Raw genomic sequence first — 23,413 nt, 5'->3', positions numbered from 1 at the left:
TTTTGCTCCCAGTAGAATCTGCTGACGAAGCCTCCTCTGACCAAGGAAGCGTGAGTGACAGGGAAGAGGGGAGTTTGGCAGACAGCCCAGGAGGAGATCAGTCATCTGTATCATCCCTGGATTCTGAACAAGAATTAATGACACATCCACGCATGCGTAGAGTGATGCATAGGAGACAACAACTGAAGGATTATTACAAGAGAAAATGAGGCCACCTGTGGTTGGGTGGGGCTTCTGTAATTAGTGCTACAGATAAAAGTGCAGCCTGGTGTTTTAGCCTCATGGCAGTTTATCTGATTTATTGTTTCATCAAGATCGTGGGTTTGCTGTTCAGGATTGTGTGTGTGGACTCTCTGGACTTTAGAATTGGACTCAATTTCCCAGTTATTGGGTGAGCAATTGGATTGCATTTAACCTGTGCCTTGTGTGTACCAGACAATCCCTTTGACATTTAAAAGGCTGGCTGGCTGGCTGGCTGGCTGGCTGGCTGGCTGGCTGGCTGGCTGGCTGGCTGGCTGGCTGGCTGGCTGGCTGGCTGGCTGGCTGGCTGGCTGGCTGGCTGGCTGGTTCGTTCCTTCCTTCCTTCCTTCCTTCCTTCCTTCATTCATTCATTCATTCATTCATTCATTCACTCACTCCTTTTTAATGTCAAAGGGATTTTCTGGTACACACAGGGCACAGGTTAAATGCAATCTGTTTTTCTGTTTATAAAAACTTTTGGGGTTTTCCTTTTATCGTGTGGTGTGTGTCTTCCTGGACTAATTACCCTGTAATTACGGGCAGTTGAGACACGCGGGCAGAACACGCATGAAGCAAAAAACAATGAAAAATTGGTCAGGAAAAGATGTCGGCACCCCTAGGACTGCCAACGTAACAGTTGCACGCAAATTGCGCAATCTGGCAGCCACTACCAGTGCCCAGTCTGCTACCGCACTGGTAGGAACACAGTACTGCTCCCTGAGCTCTGGAGGCTTTCCATAAACTTCCAGAAGGTGAAAATGGCCTTCCCAGGCTCCGGAGGATGAAAACGGGCCCATTTCTGGCCTGTGCAAACTTCCGGTAGGCCCGTTTTTCACCCTTCTCGAACCTCCACTTGCGCCGTGCACTTACCTGCATCCAAAACGAGCTTCATGGAGACACCAGAGAGGGAAGGGGTGGGGTGGGTGGGGCCAGCCAGGAATGAGATTTGGGGGGGTCTCCAAAATTTTAGCTACAGGTTCTCATAAATCCCTGCAAATCCCTTAGCAGCCCACCCTTTCCCTCCAGGAACTGGGAGATCCGATGAAGAGGTTTTTGAGGTTCTCCAGATTGCTCCCTGTGATACAGTATATGTTCCAATGCAGTGTTTCCCAACCTTGACAACTTGAAGGTATCTGGACTTCAACTCCCAGAAGTCCCCAGCCAGCGAATGTTGAAGTTCATCTGTCTGAAACCCATACCACATCTCGGACATCAACACCCTTGAAAATGTCCAAAGATACTTCACCAGAAGAGCCCTTCACTCCTCCACTCGAAACAGAATATCCTACGGAAATAGACTAACAATCCTAGGTCTAGAAAGCTTAGAACTACGTCGCCTAAAACACGATCTAAGTATTGCCCACAAGATCATATGCTGCAACGTTCTACCTGTCGATGACTATTTCAGCTTCAATCGCAACAACACAAGAGCACGCAACAGATTCAAACTTAATATTTACCGCTCCAAACTTGACTGTAAAAAATATGACTTCAGCAACCGAGTTGTTGAAGCGTGGAACTCATTATCTGACTCAGTAGTGTCAACCCCTAACCCCCAACATTTTTCCCTTAGACCCTCCACGATTGACCTCTCCAGGTTCCTTAGAGGTCAGTAAGGGGCGTGCATAAGTGCACCAGTGTGCCTTCCGTCCCCTGTCCTATTGTCTCTCCTTATCTCATTTAACTTTTCTTCCTTTCAAATATATTCACCTATACTTTTATATCTTTTCTTCTATTCTTTTCTTTACTTATATTATTACATATCTTTCTCTTCAATGTGTATTATGTATTGGACAAAATGAATAAATTAAATAAATAAGTCCAAATATCTTCAAGTTGCCAAGGTTGGGAAACACTGTTCTAATGAGGTGGACAATTCCCCGCCCCCCCGTCCAGGGCTTACGTTGTAAGCAGCTTTGAGCCCCCCGTTGTCTGCAATGTTCTCCCCCAATGTCTGTTTGCCATTGACACGCTCTCCGTTGACGAGGTATTTGCTGTATTGGTCCTCCATGCACTCCGTCCGGTTCTTGAAGGCGTCGAGGGATGAGTTTTGCCACCAAGGACGCAGGTTACCTTCTCGGTCGTACTCTCGGCCTGGAAGAAATAAAATTGCTTTCGCTGGACCAGAATATCCATCTAGTCTCCGGTCGCAATTCAATAGGTGTTGGTTATCACCTGTAAAGGCTTAGGGCCTGACTATTTACGGCAGTGTTTCCCAACCTTGGCAGCTTGAAGATATCTGAACTTCAACTCCCAGAAGTCCCCAGCCAGTGAATTCTGGGAGTTGAAGTCCAGATATCTTCAAGTTGCCAAGGTTGGGAAACACTGAACTAAACAACGTAGGTTGACGGGACTGCAGGGGAGGGCCTTTTCTGTTGCTGCCCCGGCTCTGTGGAATCAACTTCCGCCTGAAAAGCTGTTAAGACCTGGCTTCGTCAACAGGCCCGAGGGCCATGAACTCTAACATCAGACATGCCCGGATCATGTTTGGCTGGTGTGTATGTTTTGTTAGATTGATTTTTGGGGGTTTTATAATGGGTTTGTTAGGGTTATAATGGGGTTTTAATCTACTGTTGATGTTCGACTTCTTTTTATTATGGTACTATTGTATTATTTTTTTATTGCAAGCTACCCTGAGTCCTACCAGATGTCGAATAAATTAAATTAAATTAGTTACAGGTAGCCCTCAACTTACTTACTTACTTACTTACTTACTTACTCACTCACTCACTCACACACACACTCACTCACTCACTCACTCATTCATTCATTCATTCATTCATTCATTCGACTTCGGTGCCACCCTTCTCGAGCGACTCAGGGCGGTGTACAACACTGTAAATGCAGACAATATATGTGAAGAAATCTTTTTTTTTTTAAAGGAAATATTCAAAATTAATAAAGATTCTAAAAACCCTGTGTACAGTCATCCACATTCATCCATTTGTTGGCCTTCACTGGGTCCCATCGACAAAACAATGTTGTCTGGCGGAACCCAGGGGAGGACCCTTCTCTGTGGTGGCTCCGGCCCTCTGGAATCAACACCCCCCCCGGAGATTAGGACTGCCCCCACCCTCCTTGCCTTTCGAATCTATGTCACCAGGCATGGGGAAATTGACATTCCCCTAGCCGTTATGATTTATGAATGGTTTGTCTGAATTGTATGATGGTTTTATATGGGGTTTATAAAGTAGTTTTTAAAATTGGATTTGTAGATATATTGTTTGTTGTGAGCTGCTCCAAGCCCTCGGAGAGGGGCAGCATACAAATCTAAATAATAATAATAATAATAATAATAATAATAATAATAATAATAATAATTGTTGTTGTTGTTGTTGTTGTTGTTGTTTGGTTGTTTTGTTGTTGTTGTTGTTGTTGTTGTTGTTGTTATTATTATTATTATTATTATTATTATTATTATTATTATTTCAATCATTCATAATATCAACTGGAGACAATCTCAACACTCACGGCCCCCATGCCCACCGGCAGAGGTAGGCCTTCAGAGCTTTACGTACAACCAGGAGGGTGGGGTGGTACATATCTCCAGAAGGAGTTTGTTCCAGAGGGCCGGGGATGCCACAGAGAAGGCTCTTCCCCTAGGCTCTGCCACTGTCTTTAGTAATAATGGTGGCAGTAGGAGTGGCAGGTAGTGGGATAGTAATGGCAGTAATAGTGGCATGTAGTGAGGTAGGTCGCCACACACTTAAGAGGAGAGAAGACCATGCATGATGAAGGCGAGCCCCAAAAACCCATGGCCAAGTGGAATAATATCTCCGGGACCGCCTTCTGCCGCACGAATCCCAGCGACCAATTAGGTCCCACAGAGTTGGCCTTCTCCGGGTCCCGTCTACTAAACAATGTTGTCTGGCGGGTCCCAGGGAAAGAGCCTTCTTTGTGGTGGCCCCGACTCTCTGGAACCAGCTCCCCCCGGAGATTAGAACTGCCCCCACCCTCCTTGCGTTCCGTAAACTCCTTAAAACTCACCTGTGATGTCAGGCATGGGGGAATTGAGGCATTCCCTCCTCCCGCGGGCCGATACAATTTATGTATGGTATGTCTGTGTGTATGTCTGGTTTAATAATGGGTTTTTAAAAAAAAATTAATTTATTAGATTTGTTGTGAATTGTTTTATTTTATGTTGTGAGCCACCCCAAGTCTACGGAGAGGGGCGGCATACAAATCTATAGTTTATGCATGGTATGTCTGTATGTATGTCTGGTTTTTATAATAAGGGTTTTTTAGTTGTTTTATTATTGGATTGCTATATTCTGTTTTTATCACTGTTGTTAGCCACTCCGAGTCCACGGAGAGGGGCGGCATACAAATCCAATCAATCAATCAATCAATCAATAAATAAATAAATAAATAACCCTCTGGTACCTTGATCATCGAAAGCATGGGTGAGCTCATGCCCCATCACGACGCCGATGCCTCCGAAGTTGAGGGCCCTTGAGGGACAAAAGGAAATAAAAACACATGAAACAGCTTTGACTGTCCCAGAGAGTCTTTTATAAAAGGCACATTGAGATCCATTCTAATACTAGCAACAACAACAACCACAGTGTTGGAAGGGACTTGGAGGTCTTCTAGTCCAACCCCTTGCTTAGGCAAGAAAGCCTACACTACTTCAGACAAATGGTTATCCAACATCTTCCTAAAAACTTCCAGTGTTGGAGCATTCACAGCTAAAGTATGAATGCATTTATTTGTTTGTTTGTCTGTTTGTTCATTCATTCATTCATTCATTCATTCATTCATTCATTCAATTTTTATGCCGCCCTTCTCATTAGACTCAGGGCAGCTTACAATATGTTAGCAATAGCACTTTTTAACAGAGCCAGCCTATTGCCCCCACAATCTGGGTCCTCATTTTACCCACCTCGGAAGGATGGAAGGCTGAGTCAACCTTGAGGTGGTGGTGAGATTTGAACCGCTGACCTACAGATCTACAGTCAGCTTCAGTGACCCGCAGTACAGCACTCTACCTGCTGCGCCACCCCGGCTCTATTAATGGGGTTTTAAATGTTTTATATTGTTTTTTACCTGTTGTACACCACCCAGAGTCCAAAAGGAATAGGGCGGCTCACAAATCTAATAAATTAAATCAAATTAAATTCTGGGGGCAAGCTGTTCCACTGATTAATTGTTCTAACTGTCAAGAAATTTCTCCTTAGTTCTAAGTTGCTTCTCTCCTTGATTTGTTTCCACCCATTGCTTCTTGTTCTACCCTCAGGTGCTTTGGAGAGTAGCTTGACTCACTCTTCTTTGTGGCAACCCCTGAGATACTGGAACACTGCTATCAGGTCTCCCCTGGTCCTTCTTTTCATTAAACTAGCCATGTCCAGTTCCTGCAACCGTTCTTCATAGGTTTTAGCCTCCAGTCCCCTAATCCTCTTTGTTGCTCTTCTCTGCACTCTTTTTAGAGGCTCAATATCTTTTTTGCATCGTGGCGACCAAAACTGAATGCAGTATTCCAAGTGTCACCTCATCAAGGCCTTATAAAGTGGTATATTATATTTTGCGACAAATATTTGGATAGATGACTGCCACACACTCTACAAGGAGCAGCCCTTGAACACCTCTCGGAAGCTGGAACTGGTCCAGAATGCAGAAAAGACACATTGATGGGTCCCTCAATGTTTGCCCCTGTAACATTTTTGTTGCGCGAGCATCCACCAGCTGTTATTCCTCCCCCCCTCTCGAGGCAATTCAAGGTGTTGGTTGTCACTTTTCAAATCTATATGGTAAAGGTAGGTTACCTGTGGTACACCTTTCTTAAAGGTGATCGGAGAGAATGACTACTCTCCTGCTGCCTTCCCCTAAATACAGTGATGCCTCTACTTACGAACTTAATCTGTTCCTTGACCAGGTTCTTAAGCAGAAAAGTTTGTAAAAAGAAGCAATTTTCCCCATAGGAATCAATGTAAAAGCAAATAATGCGTGCGATTGGGGAAACCACAGGGAGGGTGGAGGCCCTGTTTCCTCCCAGGAGATTCCTAGAGAGGTTCCACAGAGGCTTCTACCTGCCTTTTCCAGCCCTGTTTCCTCCCAGGAGATTCCTAGAGAGGCCCACAGAGGCTTCTCCCCGCCTTTTTAAAAATTATTATTATTATTATTATTATTATTATTATTATTATTATTATTAATTAGATTTGTATGCCGCCCTTCTCTGTAGACTCGGGGCGGCTTACAGCAATGATAAAAACAATGTATAACAAATCTAATATTTAAAACCTCTAAAAAAAACCCTTATTTAAAAAGCAAGACATACACACAAACATACCATGCATAAACTATATAGGCCTGGGGGAGATGTCTCAATTCCCCCATGCCTGACGGCAGAGGTGGGTTTTGAGGAGTTTACGAAAGGCAAGAAGGGTGGGGGCAATTCTAATCTCCAGGGGGAGTTGGTTCCAGAGGGTCGGGGCCGCCACAGAGAAGGCTCTTCCCCTTGGTCCCGTCAGACGACATTGTTTAGTCGATGAGACCCAGAGAAGGCCAACTCTGTGGGACCTAACTGGTCACTGGGATTCATGCAGCGGTCCCAAATTCCAACAAATTTCAAGGTCATCTTTTGTTCAGCACCAGCTGGAAGTACAGGGGAGGATTGTGGACATTGAGAGAACCGGAGTTGTCCACGTGATGAACTTGTGGGTGTGGTAACAAGGGATGAACCTTAACCTGGTTGGAGAACTATAGGAAAAGTTAGTATCGGGTTGACTACAGTTCGTATCCAACATGGCTCAGTTAATAAATTGGAACTTGGAAGAAGGCCAAGGTTTGGACTCTTGATTTATTTCTTTGATGTTAATTGGGACGCTGACACTATCATGCCCCAGGTTTCATCTTCCCAACGATCACCACTGCACACACACACAGAAACGTACTTGGGATGGTTGTGGGCGTAGAACGGTGCCTGGAGGATGCCTGCAGGAAAGACGATGCCATTCTTGGTAGGCAGGTAATAAGCATTGACAGTCTGAGGGGTCATGCTCCACCTGGAAAGAAAACACACCACAAAATGTCAAACAATTTGGGGGTACAGCCGTCCCAGTTATGCCTAGAATAAAGCTGTGCCCTTTCTGGAGGGCACCTTGATGCAGGGATCCCCAAACATGGCAACTTATAAAACTTGTGGACTTCAACTCCCAGAATTCTTTAGTCCACAAGTGTTAAAGTTGCCAAGGTCATGTGGATGGGCATGCCCAGATATTTCCTGAAACCGCACTTGAGTGCTTGGTTTACATTATGTTAGCATAAGCATGTGTTTTGCTCAGGCTTTGTAATTACAGATTTCTGGGTACGCCTAGAAAGTTCAGGGAAAGTTAATGTTCCCAAAAACGATGATATCATCAAAGGGATGAGAGTGCTAGCTGGTACCACTAGGTGTATTCCTTTGCCTAGCTTTCTCACAGGTTTCTTGTAAACTCCTATTACTATACCTGCAGCATTATCTATGATATGTTGGCATAGAAACATAGAAACGTAGAAGATTTATGCCCCCAACGAAAATCAAGTGACATTTTATAACCAATTGCATCAGAAAATAAATGAATTAAATATTGAAAATATGATTATAATTGGCGATTTTAATGCAATTTCAAATAGACTATTAGACCATTCGGGGGGGGGGGAATAATAAGAAAAAGAAAAATATATTAGTGGAATAGTGCTACAGTGTGTCTCCCCAGTCCTTCTTTTATCTAGACTAACCATAATCCAATTCATTTTTTATTCAAAGAAAGAAAGAAGAAGGAAGGAAGGAAGAAAGGAAAGAAAGGAGGGAGGGAGGAAGCAAAGAAGGAAGGAGAGAGAGAAAAGGGAGGAAGGAAGGAAAGAAAGGAGGGAGGGAGGAAGCAAAGAAGGAAGAAGAGAGAGAAAAGGGAGGAAGGAAGGAAAGAAAGGAGGGAGGAAGCAAAGAAGGAAGGAGAGAGAGAAAAGGGAGGAAGGAAGGAAAGAAAGGAGGGAGGGAGGAAGCAAAGAAGGAAGAAGAGAGAGAAAAGGGAGGAAGGAAGGAAAGAAGGAAAGAAAGGAGGGAGGGAGGGAGGAAGCAAAGAAGGAAGGAGAGAGAGAAAAGGGAGGAAGGAAGGAAGGAAAGAAAGGATGGAGGGAGGGAGGAAGGAAAGAAGGAAGAAGAGAGAGAAAAGGGAGGAAGGAAGGAAGGAAGGAAAGAAAGGAGGGAGGGAGGGAGGAAGCAAAGAAGGAAGGAGAGAGAGAAAAGGGAGGAAGGAAGAATTGAAGGAAGGAGAGAAAGAGAAAGAGAAAAAAAGAAGTAAAGAAGTAAAGAAAGAAAGAAAGAAAGAAAGAAAGAAAGAACTAAAACCTGTGCCAGAACTTAATTCATGCTTTGTCGCTCAGTCCTCTGAATCGTAATACAAATTTTAGACCTTTTATTTTTCTGAATCCTGACTTTCTATGTCAGATTTTGGCCTAGGGGTTTGTCTACCTCTTCCACTTGCATTGTTGTGTCAAGTCGAAGGCATTTGGCCTCACTTCCTAACCCTAATTTATGCCATGACTGGGGGAAAAGAGCATCCTTACTGGTCCCGGTTGGGAGGCTTCCTCAGTTGATCTGCCATAAACCTGGCAGAGAAGTTGTAGAAATTCAACATGTTTTGAAAGAAAGAATCTTCCGAGACCTCATACTGGGAAGAAGAAAGAGAGAAAGAAACACATCTCAGTCTTATAAGGGGGAAGCCACCATTGCTCAATAATGGGCCTTGAATGAAGGAAATCTAGCATTTCCAGTAAATACAATTTAAAGAAAAAAGCACAAATTATTCACATATCATCCTAGGCCATTGATGGTGAACCTATGGCAAAAGTGCCACCTGAACTATATTATTATTATTATTATTATTATTATTATTATTATTATTATTAGTAGTAGTAGTAGTAGTAGTAGTAGTAGTAGTAGTAGTAGTAGTATTTATTAGATTTGTATGCCTCTCCTCTCTGTAAACTCGGGGCGGCTCACAGCAACAATAAAACAATGTACAACAAATCTAATAATATAAAAAACACAAGATTAAATAGCCCTGAGCTATTGTTTTGGCTGAGGAATTCTGGGAGTTGAAGTCCACACCTAATAAAATAGTCATGATTGGACAGCCCTGAGCTATTGTTTTGGCTGAGGAATTCTGGGAGTTGAAGTCCACACCTAATAAAATAGTCATGATTGGACAGCCCTGAGCTATTGTTTTGGCTGAGGAATTATGGGAGTTGAAGTCCACACCTCATAAAGTAGTCATGATTGGACAGCCCTGAGCTATTGTTTTGGCTGAGGAATTCTGGGAGTTGAAGTCCACACCTCATAAAATAGTCATGATTGGACAGCCCTGAGCTATTGTTTTGGCTGAGGAATTCTGGGAGTTGAAGTCCACACCTCATAAAATAGTCATGATTGGACAGCCCTGAGCTATTGTTTTGGCTGAGGAATTCTGGGAGTTGAAGTCCACACCTCATAAAGTAGTCATGATTGGACAGCCCTGAGCTATAGTTTTGGCTGAGGAATTCTGGGAGTTGAAGTCCACACCTCATAAAGTAGTCATGATTGGACAGCCCTGAGCTATTGTTTTGGCTGAGGAATTCTGGGAGTTGAAGTCCACACCTCATAAAGTAGTCATGATTGGACAGCCCTGAGCTATAGTTTTGGCTGAGGAATTCTGGGAGTTGAAGTCCACACCTCATAAAGTAGTCATGATTGGACAGCCCTGAGCTATTGTTTTGGCTGAGGAATTCTGGGAGTTGAAGTCCACACCTCATAAAATAGTCATGATTGGACAGCCCTGAGCTATTGTTTTGGCTGAGGAATTCTGGGAGTTGAAGTCCACACCTCATAAAATAGTCATGATTGGACAGCCCTGAGCTATTGTTTTGGCTGAGGAATTCTGGGAGTTGAAGTCCACACCTCATAAAGTAGTCATGATTGGACAGCCCTGAGCTATTGTTTTGGCTGAGGAATTCTGGGAGTTGAAGTCCACACCTCATAAAATAGTCATGATTGGACCGCCCTGAGCTATTGTTTTGGCTGAGGAATTCTGGGAGTTGAAGTCCACACCTCATAAAGTAGTCAAGGTTGGATAGCCCTGAGCTATTGTTTGGGCTGAGGAATTCTGGGAGTGGAAGTCCACACCTCATAAAGTAGTCAAGGTTGGACAGCCCTGAACTATTGTTTTGGCTGAGGTATTCTGGGAGTTGAAGTCCACGCCTCATAAAGTAGTCATGATTGGACAGCCCTGAGCTATTGTTTTGGCTGAGGAATTCTGGGAGTTGAAGTCCACACCTCATAAAATAGTCATGATTGGAGCGCCCTGAGCTATTGTTTTGGCTGAGGAATTCTGGGAGTTGAAGTCCACACCTCATAAAGTAGTCAAGGTTGGATAGCCCTGAGCTATTGTTTGGGCTGAGGAATTCTGGGAGTGGAAGTCCATACCTCATAAAGTAGTCAAGGTTGGACAGCCCTGAACTATTGTTTTGGCTGAGGTATTCTGGGAGTTGAAGTCCACGCCTCATAAAGTAGTTAAGATTGAATAGCCCTGAGCTATTGTTTTGGCTGAGGAATTCTGGGAGTTGAAGTCCACACCTCATAAAATAGTCAAGATTGGATAGCCCTGAGCTATTGTTTTGGCTGAGGAATTCTGGGAGTTGAAGTCCACACCTCATAAAATAGTCATGATTGGACCGCCCTGAGCTATTGTTTTGGCTGAGGAATTCTGGGAGTTGAAGTCCACACCTCATAAAGTAGTCAAGGTTGGATAGCCCTGAGCTATTGTTTGGGCTGAGGAATTCTGGGAGTGGAAGTCCACACCTCATAAAGTAGTCAAGGTTGGACAGCCCTGAACTATTGTTTTGGCTGAGGTATTCTGGGAGTTGAAGTCCACGCCTCATAAAGTAGTCATGATTGGACAGCCCTGAGCTATTGTTTTGGCTGAGGAATTCTGGGAGTTGAAGTCCACACCTCATAAAATAGTCATGATTGGAGCGCCCTGAGCTATTGTTTTGGCTGAGGAATTCTGGGAGTTGAAGTCCACACCTCATAAAGTAGTCAAGGTTGGATAGCCCTGAGCTATTGTTTGGGCTGAGGAATTCTGGGAGTGGAAGTCCATACCTCATAAAGTAGTCAAGGTTGGACAGCCCTGAACTATTGTTTTGGCTGAGGTATTCTGGGAGTTGAAGTCCACGCCTCATAAAGTAGTTAAGATTGAATAGCCCTGAGCTATTGTTTTGGCTGAGGAATTCTGGGAGTTGAAGTCCACACCTCATAAAATAGTCAAGATTGGATAGCCCTGAGCTATTGTTTTGGCTGAGGAATTCTGGGAGTTGAAGTCCACACCTCATAAAATAGTCAAGATTGGATAGCCCTGAGCTATTGTTTTGGCTGAGGAATTCTGGGAGTTGAAGTCCACTCCTCATAAAATAGTCATGATTGGACAGCCCTGAGCTATTGTTTTGGCTGAGGAATTCTGGGAGTTGAAGTCCACACCTCATAAAATAGTCATGATTGGACAGCCGTGAGCTATTGTTTTGGCTGAGGAATTCTGGGAGTTGAAGTCCACACCTCATAAAGTGGTCAAGATTGGACAGCCCTGAACTATTGTTTTGGCTGAGGAATTCTGGGAGTTGAAGTCCACACCTCATAAAGTAGTCATGATTGGACAGCCCTGAGCTATTGTTTTGGCTGAGGAATTCTGGGAGTTGAAGTCCACACCTCATAAAGTAGTCAAGACTGGGCAGCCCTGAACTATTGTTTTGGCTGAGGAATTCTGGGAGTTGAAGTCCACACCTCATAAAGTAGTCATGATTGGACAGCCGTGAGCTATTGTTTTGGCTGAGGAATTCTGGGAGTTGAAGTCCACACCTCATAAAGTAGTCAAGACTGGGCAGCCCTGAACTATTGTTTTGGCTGAGGAATTCTGGGAGTTGAAGTCCACACCTCATAAAGTGGTCAAGATTGGACAGCCCTGAACTATTGTTTTGGCTGAGGAATTCTGCCACAGCTGGTTTCTTACAACACAGTGACCCACAAATTATCTCCAAACCATTTTAGTCTGTATTGTGTAGAATCACCATGCAACAGTGAAGAAACCACAAAGCCTGGCTTCACACACAGTATATGAAACAACAAGCTGAACCAACAACATTTGACGCAAATGTTTGAACCCCGGGTATCATTGCCAATAAAAACTGCAACAGGTTCTCTGATTTCCCCGAGACTACCCTGCCTGTCATGCTGCTGTCCTACGTTCTTACCCCATCGTAGACATCATCCAACTCTTTGTTGTCAAGAATGAACTCCGGGAAGCCAATCATGTCGTAGATAGCATCAGCCTGTATAGAAAAGAAAACAATGTCTGAAACTCTCAATTTGTAAGGATGCAAGCAACCCCTTTGAAGAGGACTTTCGGAATAACAAAGTTGGGACCTTGGAGGTCTTCTAGACTGTTGTGATTAGCTCTAGCCCAGCTCCTGCCCCAAGGACTGTGGATGTGGGGGAGACATCCACATGCTGCAGGCCTGTTTTGCCACCCCGGTGGAATCTGCTGATGAAGGCTCCTCTGACCAAGAAGACATGAGTGACAGGGAGGAGGAGAGTGTGGCAGACAGCTCAGAAGGAGATCAATTATCTAGCTCCTCCTTGGATTTGGAACAAGAGTTAATGATACAGCCACGCATGCGGAGAGCGATGCATAGGCAACAACAACTGAGAGATTATTATCAAAGAAAATGAGGCCACCTGTGGTTGGGTGGGGCTGTGGTCATTAGTGAGGCTGCTATAAAGAGCAGCCTGTGGGTTTGGCCATTGTGGAGGATTATCTGATCGTTGTGTTTCGTGCCTGCTTTGCTGCGTTTGACCTTTTGTGTGCTGATTTTTCCCCGCTTTGAAACTAAACCAGAGCAAAGTGTGTTTCACTTTGTGAAAGAAGAAGGACTGTGAATTGCCTCACAGCTGCAAGCTAAGTATCACAGAACTGATAAGGGACTTGTACAAATTACCAGTTTGTTTGGAGACGAGTGCTCTTTGCTATACAAAAAGACGGCTTGATTTAAATGGATTTTCATTATAAAGAACATTGTTTTGAATTTTCAAACGTGTGTGTGTCTGAAATTTGTACCTGTGAATTTTCAGGAGGAGTCTACCAGAGAGCCCGACAGAACATAGTCCAGCCCGCTGCCCAAGCAGGAGAGCATTCTGGACAAATGGCCGTCCAGTCTCTTAAAAACCTTCAGTGTTGAAACACCCACAACCTTTGGCGGCAAGTTGTCCCACTGATTAATTGTTCCAGCTGTCAGAAAAATTATCCTTATTTCTGTTCTGTTTTGGCCCTACACAGATTGGAAACCGAAGGAGGAATCCCACTTGATGCTATTTTAAATCCAACTCTTTTATATAAGCAGCAGCATTTTTACAAGCATCACACGAGGGTCGGCCAGAAAATAATGCACCACATTTTTTTTCTCAACCTACAGTAACGGTACAAATGTAAAACTTTAGATACACATTATTTGAATTATCAGGAAAGCGTGTGTAAAGTTTGCATTTCTTTAGACAGATAACGTAGCTGCATCATTGTTTCGAAATGGCGTCTATAAGTGATGCATGTTACAAGCAGTGTATCGTCATTGAATTTCTCACTGCGGAGAAAGAAACTGTTGGGGGCATTCACAAACATTTGTGCACAGTCAACAGAAGTACGGTTAGTCATGGAAGACATTTTGAGGATGACAAAGAGGTGATTCACACAGTGCAGAAATGGCTTCGTGACCAGAATACACGCCCTTCCTCCTCTCACTGGAGGAAAACCATAGAACGGGATGGAGATTACGCGGAAAAATAGTGAGTGTAGAAGAAACATCATTCTTTCTTGTGTGTAAGTTTCATTGCGTTCAATGAATAATTGTTGGAGAAAAAAAATGTGGTGCATTACTTTCTGGGCGACAATCGTAGTCCATCTTGGCCGTTTTCCCATTGAAGGCAAAGAAGAGAGATAAAGATCCCAGCTGATCAAAGCCAATTAACATTCCGGAGGGGAGATAAATGTTCTCTGAGTCACACAGAGACACTTGCAGATTCTCCAGACTTTCCGCAGACAGGAACATTTCTACTGTTTTAGCAGAGAAATAGCAGTTGCTAGCGTAGCATGTCTGGAACCTCAAACGTTGAACTGACTTGATTACAAATGTTGAAACTCCAGCCCAATTTTCCCATGAAGCCCCTTTAAATACTTACTGGGAGTGGTGAACATTTCCCCAGAGTTAAAAACTACAGACTACTTCCTTTTCCTATACAAGTATTCTTGTCTTTTTCTCAGTCGTCTAAAGCAGGCACCTAACCGAGGCTCGTGGTCTCCCTCCTCCTCTGAGTCAGATATTACCATCATTGGCACATCTGCCACCCCTGGTGGTCCCACAGGCTTATCCGTGTCAGGGTTCCAAATAGCATCGAAAACTAAAATCCAAAACTAAAACCACTCCTTTCTAGTACTAGTGATGTTACCTAGTTGGGTAATGAAATATCTGCAAGAAAAAAGCCAAGCTCAGAGAGCACCAAAGATCCCACAAGCAATCCTTACAATGTGCTAAGGCCATGTTTTGAAACTAGCAGCCATATAACCTCAGAATCAGAAAAGGTGGAGGGGTGTGGCCAACACTCAAAAAATCAACTAAGGGTGTAATAGATAGATGGATGGATGGATGGATGGATGGATGATAGATAGATAGATAGAGAGACAGACAGACAGACAGACAGACAGACAGACAGACAGATGATAGGTAGGTAGGTAGGTAGATAGATGATAGGCAGATGACAGATGATAGGTAGATGATAGACAGACGACAGATGATAGATGGATGGGTGGATGGATGGATGGATAGATAGAAGATAGATGGATAGATAGATAGATGATAGATAGATGATAGATAGAAAGATAGATTAGATAGATAGATAGATAGATAGATAGATAGATAGATAGATAGATAGATAGATAGATAGATAGATAGGTAGGTAGGTAGATAAATGATAGATAGATAGATAGATAGATAGATAGATAGATAGATAGATAGATAGGTAGATGATGGATGGATGGATGGATAGATAGATAGATAGATAGATGATAGATTAGATAGATAGATTAGATAGATAGATGACAGACAGATGACAGATGATAGATAGATGATAGATAGATGATAGACAGATGACAGATGATAGATAGATAGACAGACAGACAGATATGACAGGTAGATAGGTATGATAGGTAGACAGGCAGGTAGGTAGGTAGGTAGGTAGGCAGACCAGCAAGCATTCAGGCAGAGAGACAGATACAGACAGGCAGATGTTTTAATTTAGCAAATAAAGATATGGGAATTGTGACTGATGATCGCAAGCCAAAACGTCCTGCTAAGAAGTAATACTTTTAAAAAAGGTACAGTTTATTCCACAAATATTTCACAACGAGAAGACCATTCTTTGGTATCCAGATTCCGACATAGATAACATATCAGCATCACCTTCTCCTTGGCAGCTTGCTTGGTCTTCTTGTCCATCCAGTCAAGATTGTTTAGAGAGTCTTGAAAGGCCACACGGATTTCGGCGATCATGTTCTCAGCCTGGAGGTAAAGATGGAGAAGGTTCATATGCAATCAAAGAATTGCAACCTCAGAGACCGTCTAGTTCAGTATTTCTCAACCCTGGCAAGTTGAAGATGCCTGGACTACAACTCCCATTGTGACTGGCTGGAGAATTCTGGAAGTCCACACATCTTCAATTAGCCAAAGGTGAGAAATTCTGACCTGGTCCATTTCAAAGACCGATGCAAGTTTGCTAAAACATCTGATGCTCTGCATCTTCCCTAGTTCAGCCTCGTCTTAAAAACCTCAACAGCATCTCCAGTGTATTCCACAACTACTCAGCTACTGTATACTTTTCATTCATTGGTTATTGTTCCTTCACAGAAAAGCAATAAATGAATGAATGAATGAATGAATGAATGAATAAATAAATTCTCAATAAATCTCAATAAATCTTGATGTGAAAGAGTTAAGACAGGGAGTTCTCAGCTTATAACCTTTCATTTAGTGACCAAGGTTACAATGGCACTGAAAAAGTGACTTATGACTGTTTCCCCCCCCCAAACTTACAATGTCTGAGGCATCCCCATGATCACATGATCAAAATTTGGGAGCAAAATCTTACAGTACTTTTGTTTTACTGGGGTTGGCGTGGCGGAGAGAGAAAGAGAAAGAGAGAAGGTAAGTAGGTAGATAGGTAGGTAGGAAGAGATAAATAGAAAGAAAGAAAGAAAGAAAGAAAGAAAGAAAGATAGATAGATAGATAGATAGATAGATGAAAGAAAGGAAGGAAGGAAGGAAGGAAGAGAATAGATGAGAAAGAAAGAAGGAAGGAAGGAAGGAAGGAAAGAGGATAGATGAGATAGATAGATAGATAGATGAAAGGAAGGAAGGAAGGATGGAAGGAAGGAAGGAAGGAAGGAAGAGAAAAGATGAGAAAGAAAGAAAGAAGGAAGGAAGGAAGGAGGAAAAGAGGATAGATGAGATAGATAGATAGTTAGATAGTTAGATAGATAGATAGATAGATAGATAGATAGATAGATAGATAGATAGATAGATAGATGGATGAAAGGAAGGAAGGAAGAGAATAGATGAGAAAGAAAGAAATGCTCTCTACATGGGGCTACCTTTGAAAAGTGTTCGGAAACTTCAGATCGTGCAGAATGCAGCTGCGAGAGCAGTCATGGGCTTACCTAGGTATGCCCATGTTTCTCCATCACTCCGCAGTCTGCATTGGCTGCCGATCAATTTCCGGTCACAATTCAAAGTGTTGGTTATGACCTTTAAAGCCCTTCATGGCATCGGACCAGAATATCTCCGAGACCGCCTCCTGCCGCACGAATCCCAGCGACCGATTAGGTCCCACAGAGTGGGCCTTCTCCGGGTCCCGTCAACTAAACAATGTCGGTTGGCGGGCCTCAGGGGAAGAGCCTTCTCTGTGGCGGCACCGGCCCTCTGGAACCAACTCCTCCCGGAGATTAGAACTGCCCCTACTCTTCCTGCCTTCCGTAAACTCCTTAAAACCCACCTTTGCCGTCAGGCATGGGGGAACTGAAACATCTCCCCCTGGGCACGTTTAATTTATGCATGGTATGTCTGTGTGTGTGACTGTTAGCATATGGGTTTTTTAAATATTTAAATATTTTAAATTTGTCTGATTGCTTATGATTTGTTTCTACATGTTGTGAGTCGCCCCGAGTCTTCGGAGAGGGGCGGCATACAAATCTAAGTAATAAATAAATAAATAAATAAATAAGGAAGGAAGGAGGGAAAGAGGATAGATGAGATAGATAGATAGATAGATAGATAGATAGATAGATAGATAGATAGATGAAAGAAAGAAAGGAAGGAAGGAAGGAAAGAAGAGAATAGATGGGAAAGAAGGAAGGAAGGAAGGAAGGAAGGAAAGAGGATAGATGAGATAGATAGATAAATAAATAGAGATAGACAGACAGACAGATAGATAGACAGATAGATGAAAGAAAGATATTAAAAAGTAAAATTAACATCTAGTTTGCCCAAACTATTCCGAACTGCCTGAATCCCACCTCTTGCTTTCTTTGATGTGAGCTCTGCCTCCTGCTTCCCTGCTGCTTTCAAAATACGTAAGCAGAGAGGCAGCTTTCAATCTGTGCATTAGTGGTGGGGCTACCTATAGATACTCACAATCTCCTTGCTGTGTCGGTCAAATGTGGCTTTTACAAACAGGGCCCCGAGGGCAAAACCCAAGGTGTCATCCGTGTTAGAAATGCACGTTTGCCAGCGAGGTGTGCAGGACTGCAGAAAAAGAGAAATAAATGAATGAATGAATGAATGAATGAAGAAAGAAAGACCCAAAGAAAAGTAGAGCAGTGGAATTTTAGAGGACAAGTGAATTAAGGATAGCAATAGCAACACCATTTAGACTTATATACTGCTTCATATTGCTTTTACAGCCCTCTCTATGCGGTTTACAGAACCAGCCTCTTGCCCCCAACAATCTGGGTCCTCATTTGACCCACCTCGGAAGGATGGAAGGCTGAGTCCACCTCGAGCCGGTGGTGGGGTTTGAACTGCTGAACTATAGCTAGCAGTTAGCTGAAGTAGCCTGCAGTGCTGCACTCTAATCACTGCTCTTATCTCTTCATGTTTTTTTTTTAAATTCTTTAAGTAGATATTGGTAGTATACAAAGATATAACAATGTATATACATGATACTAGTAAGAGAGAAACATAAGGACAGGGGACGGAAGGCACACTGGTGCACTTATGCACGCCCCTTGCTGACCTCTGAGGAATCAGGTGAGGTCAACTGTGGAGAGTCTAAGGGTAAAGGTTTGGGGTTTAGGGGATGATACTACAGAGTCAAGTAGTGAGTTCCATGCATTAACTACTCGGTTACTAAAGTCGTCTCTCCTGCAGTGGAGTTTGGAGCGGTTTACTTTAAGTTTGTATCTGTTGTGTGCTCGAGTGTTGTTGTGGTTGAAGCTGAAGTAGTCGTTGACAGGAAGGATGTTGTAGCAGATGATTTTATGGCCTATGCTTAGATTGTATTTAAGGCGACGTACTTCTAAGCTTTCTAAACCTAGGGTTGTAAGTCTAGTTGCGTAGGGTATTCTGTTGCGAGTGGAGGAGTGGAGGGCTCTTCCAGGAAAGCATCTCTGGACATTTTCTAGAGTGTTTATGTCCGAAATGCAGTGTGGGTTCCAGACAGATGAGCTGTATTCAAGGATTGGTCTGGTGAAAGTTTTGTATGCTCTGGTTAGTAGTGTGACATTACCGGAGCAGAAGCTACGTAGGATTAGATTAACAACTCTTGAAGCCTTTTTGATAATGTTGTTGCAGGGGGCTTTGGCACTTAGGTCATTTGATAGGAGTATCCCAAGGTCTTTGACGGAGTGAAGTTTAAAGAAACTACACAGTGGTGGATTCAAGGAAGATTCCTCACAGTATGCAAAATATCCCAGCTCAGGTCAGAGGTGATTAATTTTCTGATCACCAATTTAATGGACTTCAGGTATCAAGATCTCGACTGGTCTGCAAACTTTTAAGACTTGTAGACTTCAACTCCCAGAATTCCATTCTGGCTGGGGAATTCTGGGAGTTGAGGACCACAAGTGTTAGAGTTACTAAATTTTGAGATCCCTCTCCTACATAGCAAGAGCATTCTAGACTTATATACCGCTTTATAGTGTTTTATGCAGTTTACAGAGTCAGCATATTTGCCCGAACAATCTGTGACCTCATTTTACTGACATCAGAAGGATGGAAATCTGAGTTAACCTTGAACCTGTTGAGATTTGAACTGCCAAATTGCGGGTAGCTGGCAGTCGGCAGAAGTAGCCTACAGTACTGCACTCTAACAACTGTGCCACTGAAGCTCTTTAAGATTGGTGGACTTCAACTCCCAGAATTCCCTAGCCACAATGGCCGGCTAAGGAATTCTGGGAGTTGAAGTCCACAAGTCTTAAAGTTGCCAAGGGTAGGAAACACCGTGTGAGTTCCCAATGTTGAGTTCCCAAGGCTAGCTGGGGAATTCTGGGAGATGAAGTCCACCCATCTTAAAGCTGTCTGTGTTGGGAATCACTGCTCTAAAGCATCTGCTTACCTTCTTGGTACCATACAAAGTCTCCAACAGCTTCTCCTGGGCCGTTTCAAACCGCTGATCGAGGCTGGAAGCTGTTTTCTGAATCAGATTCCAGATCATGTAATTGTTCAAAACACTAAAAAAGGAAGGACAGGGACAGATAAAGATCACTCTGGCCTCCACAACGGCTGATTTAGATGGTGTAAAGTTTTTCCCCTTTGGGTAAAGACAGGTGCAAAACAACAAGTTGAGTAGCTCTGCTTTCTCCCTGTTGCTTGTCATCTTCTTGCCATTTTATCCCTGCAATGGATCAATTGTTTCCTTGACTTTTAGAAACATAGAAGATTGACGGCAGAAAAAGACCTCCTGGTCCATCTAGTCTGCCCTTATACTATTTCCTGTACAATGGTACCTCATGATACGAACCCCTCGTCTTACGAACAACCCGAGATACGAACCCGGGGTTCAGAAAATGTTTGCCTCTTCTTACGAACTTTTTCCTTCTTACATACCCACTGCCGCTGCCACCACCACCACCGAGAAGCCCTGCCGCCCGGCTGTCACTTTTTGAAACAGCTGGGGGGCTTCCCAGCGTCCTCCTGAACCTGAACGCCAAACCTGAACTTCCGGGTTCGGCATTCGGGAGGCCGCCGAGAACCTGGACATTTGGCAAAAGTTCAGGTTCAGGAGGCCGCTGAGAAGCCCCGCCGCCCGGGTGTCACCCTTTAAAACAGCCGGGGGGCTTCTCGGCGGCCTCCTGAACCCAAACGCCAAACCCAAACTTCCGGGTTCGGCGTTCGGGAGGCCGCCAAGAAGCCCCCGGGTTTGGCGTTCGGGTTCAGGAGGACGCTGGGAAGCCCCCCTCCGGCTGTTTTAAAAGGTGACAGCCGGGCGGTGGCATTTTTTTGCGTTTTTTTGTTGTTGCACGGATTAATTGATTTTACATTGTTTCCTATGGGAAACAATGTTTCGTCTCACGAACCTTTCGTCTTACGAACCTCCCCCGGGAACCAATTAGGTTCGTAAGACGAGGTATGACTGTATTTTATGTTAGGTTTATGTTTATTCCAGGCATGTTTAAATTCAGTGACTGTGGATTTACCAACCACGTCTGCTGGAAGTTTGTTCCAAGGATCTACTACTCTTTCAGTAAAATAAATTAATTTTTTTTAACATGTTGGAAGAAGCTTTTTTTTTGTTATTTTTTACTTTTGTCACAAGCCTTTGTTCATTGTGAGCCTTAGCTTTCCTCACTTCATCTTTACAGGCTCAGGCTATTTGCTGATATTCTGCCTTAATTCTTTCCCCCTCATTCCACTTTTTATACTTGACCTTTTTGTCTTTCAATTTACCAGAGGGTTCTTTATGTAGCCATGCTGGTTTCTTTTGAGAGCTATTATTTTTCTTCTTCATTGGTGTTGTGCTAGACTGGGCTTTTATAAACTTATAATTTTATAATTTCCAAATGCAAATTTTATTTTTCTCCAACATAAAATTAAAAAATACATAAATATAATTACTAAATCCATGTTTAGAATAGAACATATTAAAAAAAATTATTTTTCTATTAATCATTCAATGGAAGCTTATCTTTCTTCCATTAAAAAGGAAAAAAAATATTCTGTAGAGCTTATACAACATTATCAAATGAAAAACCTCAAAATAACAATCTTTTTCCCACCTTACACTAAAAGATTACATTACATCGGTATAAACAATATCAAACTCTCTATTATGCCAATGTTAGTTCAAATTTTTCATTTCTACATTAAATTAATTAATCCAGTATCAACTTATCATATAATTACTAGAGGTTCTATATATATATAAAATAAAAAGAATACTTCTTACCATATATCACATAAACTATATTAGAAAATTCTATAAGTTTAAATTCTTAGCAATAAATAAATTTGTGTCATATCATTATATAGTGCAACCACCAATTCTTATCTTGCCATATGGCTAACAATATTTTACTTCAACTTTCATATCTCATTTCCCAACCAAATAACTAAGGATTAATATTTATTTATTTATCTATTATTTTTCTTCTTCATTGGTATTGTGCTAGACTGGGCTTTTATAATCTAATAATTTTATAATTGTGCCAAGTGTGAAATGTGCGTTGTCCTGGTCACAACTGGAATTTCTCTCTCTCTGATACCTTTTGTCGGTGTTATTGATGAGCTGTGACACCTGCTCCAAATACTCCTTCCCATAGACCACCACCGGCTCAGCATCCGTTAGTTCTAGGGGTGCGAGAAAGTATGACATGAAGTCCAGCCACTCAACAGCAGGGGCGAGAACCTGGAGAAGACATTAAGAGATTCATGGCTTAATACATTCGTTCATTCATTCATCTGCAGAGATTGTCCATCATCAAGGTCATGGTTGTCCCAAAGGTGCTTTTTCAGGGCTCTCTTGTTGTTGCTTTTCTTCTTTTGAAGACTTTTCGCTTCTCGTCCATGAAGCTTCTTCAGCTCTGACAGGATAGAATCCTTCCATTCCCCACTATCTTGTCAGAGCTGAAGAAGCTTCGTGGATGAGAAGTGAAATCTTCAAAATAAAAACAAGAAAGTCCAATTGCTTCCTGAAAAAGCAATTTGGGACATTCATTGATTCGTTCATCCGTCCATCCATCACAACTTTTTTCATTCATTCATTCATAGATTCATTAATTAAATTCATTCATTGATGCACCCATCCACCCACCCACCCATCTATTCATCCACCCACCCATCCATCCCTCTATCCACCCACCCACCCATCCCTCTATCCACCCACCCACCCACCCATCCATCTATCCATCCACCCACCCACCCACCCACCCACCCATCTATCCAAATATCCAAACTTTTCAATAAAATGATTCATTCATTCATTCAACATCTCCTTAAAAATTTCCAGTGTTGGAGCATTCACAATTTCTGGAGGCATGTTGTTCCACAGATTAATTGTTCTCACTGTCAGGAATTCTCCCCCTAGTTCTAAGTTAATAATAATAATAATAATAATAATAATAATAATAATAATAATTTATTAGATTTGTATGCCGCCCCTCTCTGAAGACTCTCCTTCTTCTCTCTTTGTTTAGGTTCCACCCATTGCTTCTTGTTCTACCCTCAGGTGCTTTGGAGAATAGGTTGGCTCCTTTGTGGCAACCCCTGAGATATCATAAGATGGCTATCATGTCTCCCCTGGTCCTTCTTTTCATTAAACTAGCCACGCCCAGTTCCTGCAACCATTCTTCATATGTTTTAACCTCCAGTTCCCTAATCATCTTGGTTGCTCTTCTCTGCACTCTTTCTAAGAGTGTCACAGCCATGCTAACTGCAGCTGCGAGAGCTATCATGGGCTTTCCCAGATATGCCCATGTTTCGTCATCACTCCGCAGCCTGCACTGGCTGCCTGCCGATCAGTTTCCAGTCACCATTCAAAGTGCCCTACATGGCATCGGACCAGAATACCTCTGGGACCACCTGCTTCTGCATGAATCCCAGCGACTAATTAGGTCCCACAGAGTTGGCCTTCTCC

The 23,413-nt window shown here is 42.9% G+C and overlaps 1 protein-coding gene across 1 annotated transcript in view; it reads right to left on the bottom strand.

The window, feature by feature from the left end:
• Positions 1–23,413, bottom strand: part of ECE2 (endothelin converting enzyme 2) — a 75,437-nt gene that overhangs the window by 5,780 nt on the left and 46,244 nt on the right. Inside the window, exons 9-17 of the mRNA XM_070754162.1 lie at positions 22,044–22,186; positions 19,898–20,012; positions 17,977–18,087; positions 15,751–15,849; positions 12,496–12,573; positions 8,785–8,888; positions 7,131–7,241; positions 4,624–4,691; positions 2,144–2,334 (exon numbers count right to left, since the gene is read on the bottom strand). Of these exons, the coding sequence (XP_070610263.1) occupies positions 2,144–2,334; positions 4,624–4,691; positions 7,131–7,241; positions 8,785–8,888; positions 12,496–12,573; positions 15,751–15,849; positions 17,977–18,087; positions 19,898–20,012; positions 22,044–22,186 (1,020 nt within the window). The remainder of the gene's footprint in view (positions 1–2,143; positions 2,335–4,623; positions 4,692–7,130; positions 7,242–8,784; positions 8,889–12,495; positions 12,574–15,750; positions 15,850–17,976; positions 18,088–19,897; positions 20,013–22,043; positions 22,187–23,413) is intronic.

The sequence above is a fragment of the Erythrolamprus reginae genome, chromosome 5 (genome assembly GCF_031021105.1).
Source record: "Erythrolamprus reginae isolate rEryReg1 chromosome 5, rEryReg1.hap1, whole genome shotgun sequence".
Taxonomy (NCBI): Eukaryota; Metazoa; Chordata; class Lepidosauria; order Squamata; family Dipsadidae; genus Erythrolamprus; species Erythrolamprus reginae.
The sequence above is the reverse complement of the archived record's forward strand: the minus strand, read 5'-3'. Positions and strand labels throughout refer to the sequence as shown.